Source organism: Mesoplodon densirostris, chromosome 3 (assembly GCF_025265405.1).
Source record: "Mesoplodon densirostris isolate mMesDen1 chromosome 3, mMesDen1 primary haplotype, whole genome shotgun sequence".
Taxonomy (NCBI): Eukaryota; Metazoa; Chordata; class Mammalia; order Artiodactyla; family Ziphiidae; genus Mesoplodon; species Mesoplodon densirostris.
In genome coordinates, this window is record NC_082663.1 from 22,597,707 (window position 1) to 22,613,973 (window position 16,267).

Sequence of the window (16,267 nt, forward strand, 5' to 3'; positions counted from 1 at the left end):
GTGGTTTAGATTTTTTTCTTCATCTACACATTACAGACACATAGTTCATTTACTTTCGATAAAATTTACTGGTTGATCCCATAGGAAAGAATTGTACAAAAAAATTAAAGTTAATTGTTCACAAGTATATTTATAATATTTTATATTGTAAATGTGTCTCACATCCTTATGGATGGGGAGATATCAACGATTCAATAAACGCTTGTCCATATTCTAGTGGTTGCAGGAGAAAATCACAACTTGTACCAAAGCTCACTATAGTCCTACCACATTCTGTTTCCAAATTACATGCAATAATTTAGCTGCTTTTTCCCTGAGTAAATCATGTTTTACCTTTAAAGATGTTTAAAAAAATGTTATAAGTGAGATCAGAACTTCTTCTAGGAATTAAATAAAGTGAAATTTATTTTTATAAATACTATTTTATTTCATAAAAATACAAAAATATAAATATACATTTATAAAAATATGAATGAATTAACAGAAAGACATTCTTCAACTAAATAAATATGGCAGTAATAGTCATTCCTATTTCTTTAGAGATATATTTTTTCATATTAATTTACAAAGCAGTTGCACGTTTCATTTAATAGTAAAGGTGACTGTAAGTCAGTTAAGAAAACATTATTTATAAAGTTCTTATATCTAAGCAAAGGCACAAAAAGCCTTTTATGTACTTTTTATTGGTTATTGATGTGATATACTTTCCTTCAGAGATTGTTAGTCAAAGAGGGTGAACTGGTTATTATTACGTTTTAAAATCTATGTCATTCGTGTTCATTCACAGAAACTTACTGGTTAAGCAAACTCTTACTAAGACAACACCTAAGTATTGTTTGTAATTTTGATTTTTAAAAAAATTTTCCTCCAAGGAAGAGAATGCAGGCCACTCCATCTAGTAACAAAGAGAGTACTTCCACTGATGTCCATGAAGTCATACCATACTCTTAATCTCGGTCACTATCATCACCCCCATACATATCAGCAAGTTTTTTAAAACGAGGCCCCCAGTCACTGAGGTAACCGTAATCTTGGTTACAATCTACTGTGGGAGATTCCAAAGAACTGAGTGAATCTGCTATGGAATCATTCCCTTCATAGGCGTACGTTGCCAGTGAATCATAAGGAGGTGCACTTGGGTCTGAATCATTTTCTTTTAATCTTCGATGGATAAAATCTTGCACATCAATATTTTCCCACAGAGGTACAGTCCTCCTTATCTGAAAAATTGTTTCAGGCATTACATCCCTTCTAAATTTACTATCTTCTCTTGCTTCTGGATTCCTTAATGTGCCAATGTCAAAAGCTTGGGTATCTTCTTCCCCGCCGCCTTCATCATTGTAGGTCACAATGTTGTCCCGGACATCATCTTTTGAAATTATCAAAGGTTCCTTTTTTCTTTGCCTCTTCAATGCAGCAAACAGCACAACTAAAACTATTAACAAAAAGCAAACAAAAACAAATACAACAACAAGAAGAAGAAAAAACCAGAGAGAAAATTGTGAGATTCCATGATTCGGGTTTAAATTAATATAGTGCATTTTTGTTTTTGTGACCTTGGTGTGGTGTAAGAAGTGTTAAGTTCATTTGGATATAAAGAGTAACTATCCTGCACAAATACAGGATGATTTGGGCCAGTGACTGGATGTACTATATTGATAAAGAAACAGATATTACAATGTCATTTATTTACTTTCAAGACTCAATATCCTATGGGGCTCTGGCATTGAAAATCTTCAATTATGGCGAATGCATTTAACCAACTATAAGTATGTAATACCTCATTCTTCCCCAATGCATGTTTGTTTCAAAATACTAAAATTCTAAAGCTACAATCATGATTATCCCAAGAGAAATTCAGTACCAATTTAATATTATCTTAAGGACTCAAGGGAATACAGGCAAAGTATTGCTCACATATATGCATATGTCATGTGTATATGTATGTATAATATATATTATGTGTATATATATCATACATATGTACACACATACATATATATGCTACTAATCTCATCTATTCCCATATGTCACATCTGTTTAGTTAATTTCTTTTATTGACCTGGTTTTGAAAGTCTGCTTAAAATCTGAAATATAACTCTATAAGCTACAATATAAAATTAGAACTCAAACTCATCCTTACCTTGTTCTCATCTTACAGATATTACCTTGTTTCTGAGGACTTCTCTGATATATAGTTGCATTCAAATTTTGGGGCTGAAATGTTAATTGTGCTCCCTGTATATGCTGTATTATTATTTACATGCTTATGTTATCAAGTTAACTATTAACTTCCCCACATATGACATACTTCCTTATTTCTTGTTATGTTACTGGAATTTAAATTATTATGCATATATTTGACAATGAACATTTGAAAGATAAATACATTTTGAAATTAAAAATTACATTTTAAAACATAGGAAAGATCACGATTTCCAACAAAATATGTTTCCATAGAAAATGAACCAAGTACATAATTTTATACATAAGAAAGTTAAGAATAAAATAAAGAATATTTTCCAAAAGCATACTTATACATTGCTGGGGAGAAATAAAAACCGGGTTTTCCTTACTTTATGGAAGTTAAATGTTTTGTCAATACTACTGATGTCTTACTGAAAAATAAGAACATGTTGCCTCAGAAACCTACCATTCATTTTCTCAGTCTTTGTTTTGAGATTACACAAACTCATTTCCATTGAGACTGCACTTCACCATGGCCCTGGAGGCCCCTGTAACTACACTTAAGGCCCATACAATGCTGTTGTCATATTGGCCAATACACTTTCCTCAGCTCTTACTAATTGGTAAGAAGAAAACAAAAGATTTGTTAAAAGTATCTTCGCTAACCTCTACAGATCAGGCTTTGGGTGCTGAGCTATATTCAGAATCATGTTGAAGACATTTTAAAAAACTTTTCATTAATAATGAGACATATCTATACTCTCTTCTGTTAAAGGATGATTGTAAATTAAGTCCAACATAGACCTGAAATCCACAAATCTAGTGAATCATGCAGTAGAAAAACAGGGTTCTTTCTAAGTTTAATACTGAATGAATTAATTTATAAATTCTCTATGCATAGAAGAACAACCATATAGTCAAATAGTTTTAAGGGTTTCTTAACTAATATAATGTTTATGAAATTTCACAAATGGTCCTCAGAATCTGCTCTGAGGGTTTTCTGCTTTGTCAGGCCAAAATTATCTGCTTCTTTTCCCTCGACTGAGGCTTTTAATCTGGGGTATATGAATGGAATTCAAAGAGACTAAGGTAAGGAGTAGAAAAAAAAATGTTATATTCTGTAATATAGAAAGTTATATTTTCACTATAACTTGAATTTAACATTTTTTTTCTATTATGGATATCAGCATAAACTGTAGTGATAGTAACAGTATGTGTGACTTTTAAAGCAATAGAAATCACAGATACTTTATATTGTATTATAGTTAGGATATATTACAAATAATCATTAGACTTGTTCTAGAAGAAAGCACATATGACGATAATTAAACACGTCTTGCTTTTTTGTTTTTTGTTTAATTTGGATAAATATATTTCCTTTTGTGTTACATGTATTATTTTTATAAATTTAAATTATTATTCTAAATAGGTCCATAGCTTCATCTTCACTATGAAAGGTGTCCAAGGAACCAAAAAGATTAAAAAGCCCTGCCCTAGGTTTTAACCTGCTACTTTGCCTTGTAACATGGATATAAACTATGAATTACATTTCTTCAGACTGTAGCAGGATAGGTCTAAAATATTATTATCCATGCTATATCACCATTTTTCAATAAGCAGACTCTTCTAACTTCAGAGGTACAGTAACTATGTCCAGCCATTTGTATAAAGACGTGAAATAACAGCAGGGATACTTAAAGAACTTTTATAATGAAACCTTATGAGTTAGAACCCATTTTAACTAAAATAATAGAAAATCATTCCACATTTAGGCAATAAATTGAAAAGGTAAAATACAAGAATTGTGTGCCTTCTATATTTCCGAGGGCAGAAAGATGGCAGACTTTTCAGAATAAAAGAAGCCTTATAGATTTCTGCGTAGAGAAAAATATTATCCAATTTAGTTGGATAATGTTATAATATCTAAACCTATTTTTTGGGGTGGATTATGTTCCCTCATGTATGCATGCATGTCTTTAGGTGTTAGTATGTGTTATATTAATATTGAAATTAAAAAATCAAATTTGAAATATACATATTTCCATATTGTCCTAAATTAGGATAGTAAAACTATTTGAGCAAATAAAGCAATATGATATCAGTAGCACTTAGCTAAGAGCGTAAGCCAACATTTAATCTCCATGAGGATACAAAAATATTTTATGGAGGAGTTGAACTTTCTAGCAGCAGGTGGAGATGTGGACTGCTGCTGCTGCTGATGGTAGTAGTGTGTTAAGTTCTAAACCATCCTACGAAAATGTTTTTCTAAATAGTTGGATCATCATAACTGAGACAAATGCTTTCCCCTCACTTTCATCAGTTCCCCACTGAAGTCCTGCAAGAATATCTGGCCAAAGGGATTTTATCCAGATAGCCTGAGAGGATTTGCAGTGAAAAGGAGCCAGCACATATGAGCATTGGGCCATAAATTTGACTAGCTCTCCTGCCCTAAGCATTCATTTTGGATGAATATTTGATGGAAACAAGTTTTGGGGGAATGTGTTACAGTGGAACAACTGTTTAATTGAATTAAATCATTGTCCTGTTAGGGCATGCTCAAAGAAAGCATTTGCACTTGGAAGCATGACTTTATTTAGAAAATATTGCTGGAATAGGTATGACCACAATGCCATAGTGATATTTTAAGAAATGAGCTTAAAATTTAATTTGGTGTGTTGTGCCTACATTTAACAAATTTTATGAAAAAAAAAGTTTATCTTAAAAAAAAAGTTTATCTTACTGTGACAAGTTAAATGCACTGACCAATTCCATTTATGATATATATAACTTAGTATTTGTTAGTAATATTATTTGTAAAGTAGTCTTTTGTTTTGAGGATAATGCTTAGAAAGGTGGATTCTGAAATAGAATAACCTGGGTTTTAATGCTAGTTAAAACACTTTCTGAATGAGTGACTTTGTGTAAGTTATCTGACCTTTCTGTAGAAGAATAAAAGTATTTACCTTATAGAGCTGATATGAAAATTAAATCAATTATTAAATGAAATGTCCTTAGAAATGGGACGATCTTAGTTAACACTAAACACTATAAATATAAAACATATTTTAAAATATATGTATATATCACTAGCTATTATATCATTGTTTTCGGACTCTTTAAAGCTAGAACTATCCACAGTCAAAAACTCAATTGTTTTTCAATTGGAAGAACAATTTTAATAACAAGTTAAAATTTTCAGCCTTTAGCTCTAAAGAAGAATGCTTTTCAATGTTCAATCACTGGGTAATGAGGGAGAGAATTCCTTGAGTTGAATGGGCATATCTTTCAGGGGCATAGTTTACCAAGTAGTATGACGACACAGAGAAGGATAGCGATGAGAGCTCCCGTGCTCAGGCCAGCAGAGAGGACCAAGGCCTCGGCATTGCAGGACTGCATGTTACCTTGATTATCACAGGCACACACACGAATGGTGAGTGTGCCAGTGCTGCTTTGGATTGGATAATCATTGTCAAAGATTAAAATTGGCAGCAGATACGTGCTCATTTTGTTGCGGCTATACCCATCTTTTCGAGTCATGATTCCTGCTGTATTATCTGAAAAAACAAAAAAGTCAGACCAGTTTTAAAATTTTGCCTCTTAAGGTTTCATAATATTTGTCTTCAAAAATATTCTGTACCTTTATTATCTACAATGGTGAAGTTTGGATTGAGGGGAAATTCTGGCACTGGTTCAAAGAAGAATTTGTGGCCTCGGGGAGGGTCATCTTTGTCCATGACACTGACAGTCTGAATCAACTAAAACCAAAGAAAAAGTTAAATAGAGCACACAAAGCAACTCTTGTTATTACATTTTAAATCAGTGTTTGAGCTTTAAATATATCACTGAAATTAAATACTGAAATTAAACAAAAAATTCCATTTTCAGAAAATTTTGCCAAGATCTTTTTTTGTAGTTCTGTCTAATGTAACTTATTTAATGAAGAATGAAAAATGCCCATCAAGTATCAGTTTGCAGAGCACCTCTATGGATCATTATCTGATTCCTGGCCACTATAGTATTCAAGAAAAGAAAAGAAAAATTTGATCACGCCAATCTTTTGTCTTTTAACATTGTTAATACATACTACCAGCCCATTTTATTATGAATTGGTTACCAGTATGTTGCTTCCACGAGATAATGATTGTTTCAAAGGCAAAGGACATAACAGATGTGTTTTTTTTTTTAAAAAAAATGTGCATATAACACAGCCACTCCTAGAGATTAAGGAAACTATAAATATAGTTTTGGGAATATGAGCAATATGCCATATAATACCAGAAAGGAGAAGCTATGGGGCACCGTAAGTACAATCATATTGCATACTTTATTCAAATTGTTTGCTCTTCTTTTTAATGGTATTTGCAAAATTTAGAAGAATATACAAATAAATGCTTCTAAAGTTTTGTAAAATCATTGTTGAATTTGAGAAATTATAACACCTCTCAGCTGTGCTCCCTGTATGTCAGAGGTGTACCATAGTGTGAAGATGGAGCAGCAAATGACAGGTTGGGCAGAAAAATTCCATTGAGCATTTTATTGTGGATAAAAACAAAGCTACACATCAGGGTGCCTGTTTTCCAGTCCTGGGTCTGCCGTCTGTGTGATGTATAATTACAGTCATTTAATTACCATTACTTTCAATCTTCTCTTCTACAAAAACAAATAGTGGCACCACTTCCAGGTATAATAGTCCAACATTCTGTGATGAAGAATTATTAGAATTTCACAGTAGTTTTATATACCCATTGTTTTGGTTATTGTGTACCTTCCATGGCCATACCAACCTGCATACTCACTAGTTAATACTTTTTCCTCTTTGATATTAACTATAATTTTGTTCATTTTATTGACAGAAGCACATGTAACCTTATGTTTCTTTATACAATACTTCTGAAAGTGCATAATTATTAATATAAACTTGATATGATTTTCTCCTTTCAAGATTGGCACATGACATAGAAAAATTTATATAAGATCTAATATTCTTGCTCAAACTTCTGTTCCAGAATAGCAATAATGTAACAAATATTTAGTAATATTTTAATCATAAACATCAAACATCATTGATCCTTTCATTGTATGACTGAGTTCTTGAAATGATTAGATGAGCCAATGTTTAAACATATTTTAAGAGAGAATATGTATCAGCTTGACACCTATATTATGTTTTATTCTTAAACTTGTTAATTTTAACAGGAAAATTGTTTTCCACTGATTATATGAACAATGACATAGACATGCTAATAGCAGTAGTATATATTAAAATAATTTTAATTAGTTAATATCAATTATACTTTATCATTATCAAATATTAATTTTGTAATATATAAATAACTCACATGAAACAATAAAAAAGCATACTAATAAATAAGTAAAGAATATCTACAGGCTATTATCAGTTGACTTGTATCCCTTCAAATTATATGTTTAAGACCTAATCCCCAGTACCTGTGTTGTGACTTTATTTGGAATAGGCTCTTTGCAGGTGTAATCAAGTTAAGATGAGGTCATACCGAATTAGGGTTTTCCTTTTTTCGCTTCGTAACAATGGCATATTCTCAGTTCGATGAATGATTATTTTTAATTTGCTGCTTACTTTTCAGAGCATAGCTACACATTAGTTGGCTTATTCAACCACCTTTTTTTTTTTTTTTTTTTTTGCGGTTTGTGGGCCTCTCACTGTTGTGGCCTGTCCCGCTGTGGAGCACAGGCTCCGGACGCGCAGGCTCAGTGGCCATGGCTCACGGGCCCAGCCGCTCCGCGGCATGTGGGATCTTCCCGGACCGGGGCACGAACCCGTGTCCCCTGCATCGGCAGGCAGACTCTCAACCACTGCTACAACAGGGAAGCCCAGGAAAACAATTTTTAGTCCAAATAACTGTGTAATGATTCTTTGCTGGTGTAAAGAAAATAAAAACTTCATTTGTATTTCTGTGTATGTAAGTGGAATGTGGTATGTACCTCTTTCTTAGTCTGCTTGAGCTGCCATAACAAAACACCATATATTGAATGGCTTAAATAGCAGAAATTTATTTTCTCACAGTTCTGGAGGTTGGAAGACCAAGATCAGGGTATCAGCATAGTGGGCTTCTAGTGAGAGGTCTCTTCCTGGCTTTCAGACAGCTGCCTTCTTGCTCCATCTTCACATAGCCTTTCCTTTGATCGTGTGTATGACAATAGAGGGTGATCTCTCTGGTGTCTCTTCTTTAACGGACACTAATACTGTCAGATCAGAGCCCCACTTTTTGACCTCATTTAACCTTGATTCCTTCCTTAGAGACCCCATCTTCAGATAATACAGCCACACTGGGAGATAGGGCTTCAACATATGAATTTTGAGGGGGCAGAAATATTCAGTTCATGATAATCTCTACTGGAATAGAAGAAAGACTATATTTCACTTTATTTTCTATATTAAATGGACATGATAGAATTATATATGATTCTTACTATCTACCTACTTTTTCCTCAAGGAAATATCTAAATAACTCGTTAAAATTTCTTTCAATAACATTTATGCAGTTTGTATTTGTAAAATATTGTCTTAGTGTAAAAAGTGAACATATTCTGCATTTTCTTAAAATTACTTTAGAGATACCTGAAATATTACTTTATATGTGGACTTTGTAACTCTTGTACACTCTTTTTTATCTCACTAATATTAAAGTTGAAAAATCACAAACAAAATATAACTTGTCTCAAACCAAAATGTCCTGTTTGAGCAACTCAGAGTAGCAAAATGTAATCAACAAGACAATTATTATGATTTCCTTTATATTAACACAACAATTTTATTTTCATACTTCATGTTTTATTTAATAATGTATGTTCATTCTATTTGTGATTATAGCTCAGTATCAGTATGATTATGAATCCAGGTAGGAAATTTTTATACATGTGATACTCATTATGTACCTAGTCTATAAATTAAAGCATATATTATAATTTTTCCTAGTATATCATGGATTATAAAATATTTAAAAAATCATCTTTTTAAGATTATTGTGATTCTTTTGGTAAGGAGAGATAAACAAGTGACAAGGAAGACTGACAATAGTTTGCATGAAAAAAATGTGCAAGTAAACTAATGCAGTGTCATCTGCCTTTGTGAAGAGAAAATTTTTTTTAAGTTTATAATAACTTACCTGCCCAGGTTTTGCATTTTCACAGACAAATGTTTCATAGTACATGGCAAATTCTGGAGCATGGTCATTTATATCCAGAATTCTGATGAAAACAGGAATGCGGCTACTTTGTTTTGAGTTATCTGCAATGAGAACATGTGTAAGATTTCAGTCTCATTTACAGAGTAGTAGTGATATTGTTTGCCCCATTTGTAACTTAGCAACAGATCATTTCTGGGGTATTCACTTCTTGATTGGATTGCTGATGGATATCTCAGCTTTCTTACACGGTTCAGATGAAGAGCATGATAGAAAGAGGAGAATACAATTGAGAGTGAATATTATTTGTAAGAGATAATTTTCTTAGACTGATTATTTTTATGAAGTTAGATTATATTTTTATCCTACAGTAAGATGTAAAAGAAAATCAAGTTTAAAATAAAATGAATATTTGATAATCATTAAAATAATTTAAAAATCCAGCACACTCTAAATCATTTCTCTCAGCTCTTGCTGAGAGAATTCACTCAGCAAGAGTGGAAATTCATTCCACTCAAGTAAAAGAGTCTATTTAATGCTATTATTTTACTACTTTGGTGAAAAATAATGTGTTCAGGTGGATGTATTTCCAACTTACTTATCTCTGTGGCTGTAATGGTGATGTTATGCCAAGGGGTTGACTCCCGGTCAAGAGGCTTCAAAGTGAAAATAGAACCATTTTCTGAGTGAATACTGAAAATCCGGTCTATATCCGAATGCCGATCAACAGAGTATCTAGCAGAAAAGAGACTCATTATTCCAGGCATTGTTTTAAAATTATTAATTCATCTACCATTTATTAAAGTTATAGGCAGTTCACATGATGGTCTGATAAATATGACAAGTAAAATACCGATAATTTTCTTGAATTTGTATTTAATATAATTGTCATTTAGATAATTTGATGTAGTTGGCTGTTTTCGTTATTACTATTCTATGATTATGTGTACTTCAGAGTCCTTAGTTATACTCATGAATCCTTGTGGCAGCTTTTAAGTGAGTTTTTAATTGTCACTTGATTAATTTATCCTATCATAGACCTATTGCAGTGCTTGAGACATATTAAAGTCATATTAAAGTTGATAGAGTCAATTGCATTGGATAAATTGAAATTATGTTGAAAATAACACATAAAAACATGTGTCCACAGAGTCCTTATAAGTGAATATGCAGAGGCTGTTGTAAAATACATGGCTCTTGAATGGTTCTCTATTCAAAGATCATTTCAGCTGAATCAAAGGTCTTCCTCCAATCTCTCCCTTTAGCCTTTTCCAAATAAAAATTGAAATGACAAAGAACCACAGATGTACTAGCTACCATTTTTGCAAGTTTGAGATTTCTGCTGCTGAGTGTTTAATTGAGCCATGTAGGAATCTAAGTGTGTCTCAAACATTAATGTTCATATGAATCATATGGGGATCTTGGTAAAAACAGATTCTGATTCAGTAAGTCTAGTGTGGGAACTGTTATTCTGCATTTCTAAAAAACTCTTAGGTGAATCCCATGTTGTAAGGTCCATAGATAAGGCTTTGTATAGCAAGGTTAAGACCATGGGATAAACTGGTTAGAATAAGGACAGCCAAAGGAGCAACAATGACAGAGAACTAACAGACTAATCAGCATCTGGTGGCATCCTCATTTTTTCTAGGTTTCTATTAAAGACACTTAGCAAATGAACTCCCTTTTAATCTGGTGAATTAGGAAACTAACAACTCCCATTATAAATCCATAATATATCCACTATCAGGCACTGACTTTGACAAAAAATAGACATTTAATTTTCTAAACATTGTGAAACATTGGCAATTTTTAAAATATTGGACAAAAATACATTTATCTAAATTCGATTATTTCTTTGGGTTATTTTAATAAAGAACATGTGGCTTAGTCCATTATTATAAGGACTGTGCTTAACTTAAGGGATCTATTAGTAAACTCAGATTTCCAAAAAAAATTAACAACTTAATATAGTATATGATGGTGCTTACCTAATTTACTTTCTGCTAAATTTTGTAAAATTATTGTTTCAAATTCACAAATACTGCTTCAAAGTGAGTATTTGGGCATGTGGAAAATATACATATTATATGTATATATATTAGATTTCATCTCATAGATAAAATTGCTAAAATCTTGGCATAGTTGGTCTCAGATTTCTTCCTGTACCTCATCCCAAAATCTGAAACCAGGACAGTCACCTTGTTATCTTTTGGAAGTGTGCAGTGTACAGTAGAGCTACATGGAAATGGTAGTATTCCCTATTTTTGCAATAATTATGATTGTAATTTTTCTACATGGTTGCTATAAAAAGAATTTGGGGATTGAAAAAAAAAAACTCATGTGACATATGGTAGCTGCCCAAGAGTAACTATCCTTCTGGGGTGGGAAATCCTAAGTAAATAGAGAAAAATTTTAAACCTAAATATAAAAATAATTATATAAAAAGGCATAGTAGTGTATATATTTCCTAGAAGCAAAAGTTATGTTGAGTTTTAATTAAGCATTTATTGTCAGACAAGGATCTGAGATCGTTCTTATTTTTTAAAATACTCATTAATGTACTAAGATCAAGAATAAAAGTCATATGAAATTTTCTCTTTTTAATTTTTATTGCTTAAATAGTGCTAAGATAAAAGATAATAGAGTGTTTCCTATGTCTAGGTTTCAATCCTCCTACAGTTTAGTTCCTAATGTGGCCTGAGAAACATTGGAACATTTAAACATTAAACATTGGAACATTTAAAAAATGTTTGTTTTTTTTTTCCTAAAGTACTTACACCAAATTCTGCTTATGAATACAAACAATCCTAAAAGGAACACAAAAGAAAGCAAATAAAAGAGCATAACCACATCTATGTGTTGAATGAATCTCAATTCATAATATTCACCTGTATATATTTATCTCCATTGTTGGAAAGGTCAGTAGTTAACCATTATCTGCTTATTGCTGAATAGATCTTGGATTCCTTCCTATCACTTGCATCAAAGATCAGAAGTAAAATAAAAATCACTTTTTACCCATTGCCACATGCCCTAGAGATTAGCATGGAGATTTCTATGGTTGAGGGATAGTTAACAATTCTAACATTATACAAATCTAGCTCTGACTCACTTTGAGCTTATGTGAGATCAAAATAGGTCTGTGTTTCTGGCTGCCCTACTCTTAGGTTCAACCTTGAAAAGCACTGTTTTCAAGTTAAGAATTCATGAAGGAGAGTCACTTTGATGATTTATAAATAGTTCACTTTAACATTAACATTGCAAACTTCCAGATCTGTATTTATAAATTTGCCCCACTGCAAATGATGTCTTGCAGTTTTTCAAAGCCCAGAGATAATTTTTATTTATTTAGCAGCTAGTGCTCTATTTTCAACACAGAATAGGTTTACCTATTAATAATAAGTACACTGGATTACAACAAATGACCTAAAAGAGGCTGATAAACACATAACATGAGACAAAACTGTCTCTATGTCCCAGCAGATGGCTTATTAAAACAATACTTTATTGATGTCATTATATTGAATTTATAACAATAAGTTTTAGAAAAGATCATTGGCATACTTTTTTTGAATGAATACCTTTTGCAGAAACAGGAGTCAATCACATAGGCAGCAAAAATAACAAGGTAAAAAGATCGCAAGTGATGTGACACTGGAAGCTGAACTCTGGTTCTAGTTTGTTTGTTTGTTTTTTAAGCTCTACAATTAAGAATCAAACACATAACAGATCCCTATATTTTCACCTACTACAAAAAAACACGTAAATTAAATTACACCAGAACAAATCAGTAATATGTAGGAATATATCAAAGATAGTATTCCTTTTCCTTTCCTGAATTCCAGGTACATCTTCCACTAAGTCAATATAATTAGGCTATGAGTTTTCTCATTCCTTTCCAGCTACTGCTTTCCAGAAATGTGTTTTCTAGCTACAAACTATGAAACCTTCCTTGAGAATGGCTATACTGCTTCAACAAATAGTTCAAGCCTTTATTTTTTTCCAAATATTATTGACATGATTTTAAAATTACTATTACTTTACTCTCTGTAATAAAATCAAGCAAATATTAAATAAGTACTGGTATATATGAAGGCACTTATTCCAGTTTATGGTGGAATCATGTACATTTTATGGTGACATAACTAAATTTCTCACCAGCAAGTTTGTTTTGTATTTACTTCTCTATTTGACTGCAGTAGAACTGATTTCTTCTAAAATTCGTTGAACCTTTAAATATGTTGAGCATAAAATTGGTGTGAAATTAGACAACATGTTCTTTCAGAACCTGTAAAGCTATAATCAACCCTATAACTTAGGAAATCCTTGATTACTAATGAGGTGAAGCGGAGCTGACAACAGCTGCTAATTGTAACCATAATCTTATGTTGCAAGTGGCAGATGTATTTCAGAAAATATGTTTGATGAACAGATTTACTGGTGGGTGAGAATTACTTCCCAAACTTTCCCTGGAAATTGTTCCATGATGTTTATCATAGCCTATTTCTGCTCTGGGGATCAGTCATCCTTCTAAATGCTATCAGAGCAAATGAAAGAGTTAAATATTATATTGTTGTCTCCTTGTTGAATTATTGCTGGTTTTTCACACTATAATTGAATTTCTAAAGCTTTTTTTGCATACATTTTTATGCTAACAGGAATCAGTCTAATGTTATATTTTCAGGCATGACCTTGTATTTTGTCAGACTTGACAGTATAATATTAGGAACATAATTTCAGATTCATTTGTTCTCCAAATATTTTTCTTCCCTTTGTCATAATTCTTGAGATTTTACAGGTAACACTACTGCCCATTGTTTTTGCAAGACTTGAGTACCCTATAAAAAGTAAATATTTCTGGAAGAGCTATGGACTTAAAAAGGCATCAGCCACTTTTATATACCATAAAGCAAGGTTGCAAGTTTTACTATCAGTCTCTGATCAAGAAATTTTTCTCCTACAATTGTATCATGAGGAAATTATCAGATATATATCTCCAGACAATCTAAATTTTCATCAGTGATGCATTACCTACATGATAGTATGTTATCTATACAGTAGAAGTTTATCAAGAACTGTAATGACATTAGCAAATATTCACAATTAGTAAAATACATAAACCCATATATATTATATAAGCTCTACTTAATTAAAAAATAGGAGATTGATAAACTGTTTAAAAGATGAAATACTTGATGGAAGTAGAATAAATAGCACTGGAGTATCTACTGAGGGGAGAATTATAGATGTCTTATTTGCTACAAAATTACCTATGCAATCCCTTTTTTCTAAAATGAATGGCTACAATTATATTATCAAAAACATGTTCAAAATGATATTTTGACTGTCCTCTTCAAATATAAAATGACGGGACTAGATTTACCACACACACACACCCCTGCCAAAACCCACTAAAATCCAAATAAAAAATATATATATATTTCATATATATATATGAAACAATTATTTTTGAAGCATTAGATACCAGGAGACAGAGAGGGTAATTCCTGAGAAAAGAGGAAGAAATTATGTGATCCTCAAAACTGGCTGCTGCCTGGGAGGGTTTCTAAACAATAATGCAGGAAGTGGGAGCCCAGATGGAGCCTGTCAGTCCCTTGAATTCAGGAGATAATGCTGAGATTCCAGGGAGACCAAGGTGGGTAGAATTTGCTGGGCAGAGGACTTCATAGGATAGAGCTTCACAGAGAGAGAGCCACAGAAATATTAAGAGGATCCTGCTCAACTCTTCAGCTGAGTGCTAATCAGAACATGCATGAGAGCAGATAAAATGAAGTCATAGATGTAACCAATTATAATGGCCAGAGGGAGCAAAACTGAACAGTATGTGTCTGGAAATAGTCTAATTCCCATCAGCCAAAGTAGAAAACTCATAACTCATGGGGCTTTGGTAGAATTTCAGAAATGTCTTACTTGATTTATGGGGCAAAATTATATCTAGACAAAGGGCTGCCAAAGCAAGGGCCAGAAGGTTTAAGCTGTTTCAAGTAACTTAGCCACACGTCTGAACACAGATCAATAGTATTTATAGAAATGAAAAGCTATAACACAGATAACACAGCATAAACACAATATTTGTCAGACAATCAAAAATCACAGGTAAGCAAAAATGGGAAATGTGACTGCAAAGAAAAATCTTTCAATTGAAACTAACCCAAAAATGACACAGTTGACAGAATTAGCTGACAGTGATATTTAAAAAGTTACTTTAAATGCATTCTGTATATTTAACTAGAGGAAAGTTTAAGGAAATAATATAGATATAGATAGATAAATAGATATATGTCTTTCATAGAACTTCTAGAGGAGAAACTACAGTCTGTGAGTTGAAAATTATACTCTGATGGAATTAAAGCAGGTTAGATATTGCAGGAAAAAAAATAGTAAACTCGAAGATGAATGGGAAATATTTAAAATGATTAAGGTGGGGGGATTAAAAATTAGAGCACCAGTGAGCTGTGTTGCACTTTCAAAACACCTATCATAATTAAAATTAAATGATCTAAAAGCGAGGAGGGTAGGGTAAAATTATTGGAGAAACAGTGGTTGAAAAGTTTTCCAAGTTTGAGAAAAGTCATAAACTCACAGATCCAAGAAGCTTAATAAACATCAAGTACAAAATATATGAAGCATGTTATAGAAAATCACATCATAATCAAATTGCTTAAAACCAGTGACAAAATTTAAATGCATCCTAAGGAACAGCTAAGTTACAAAGAGAAAAATAAACATAAAGGCAGGGAAAAATCTTTACTATAGAGCTAGAAAAAAAAATGCCCTCAATCTAAAATTCTGTACCCAGAAAAAAAAAAAAAGAAAAGAAATGAAAGTGATAACATAAAAAAAGGAATGCAAAATAAAATACAGTATTAATCCAAAGAATCCATGGTCTAAACATC

General features: G+C 32.2%; 1 protein-coding gene across 2 annotated transcripts in view; it reads right to left on the reverse strand.

The window, feature by feature from the left end:
• Positions 1-947: 947 nt before the first annotated feature.
• The window catches only part of CDH9 (cadherin 9), an 80,063-nt gene continuing 64,743 nt past the window's right edge, over positions 948-16,267 (reverse strand). For both annotated transcript variants that reach the window (XM_060091609.1, XM_060091610.1), the window contains 5 exons: positions 9,949-10,085; positions 9,333-9,454; positions 5,825-5,942; positions 5,490-5,741; positions 948-1,435 (listed from right to left, as the gene is read on the reverse strand). In XM_060091609.1, the coding sequence (XP_059947592.1) occupies positions 948-1,435; positions 5,490-5,741; positions 5,825-5,942; positions 9,333-9,454; positions 9,949-10,085 (1,117 nt within the window). The remainder of the gene's footprint in view (positions 1,436-5,489; positions 5,742-5,824; positions 5,943-9,332; positions 9,455-9,948; positions 10,086-16,267) is intronic.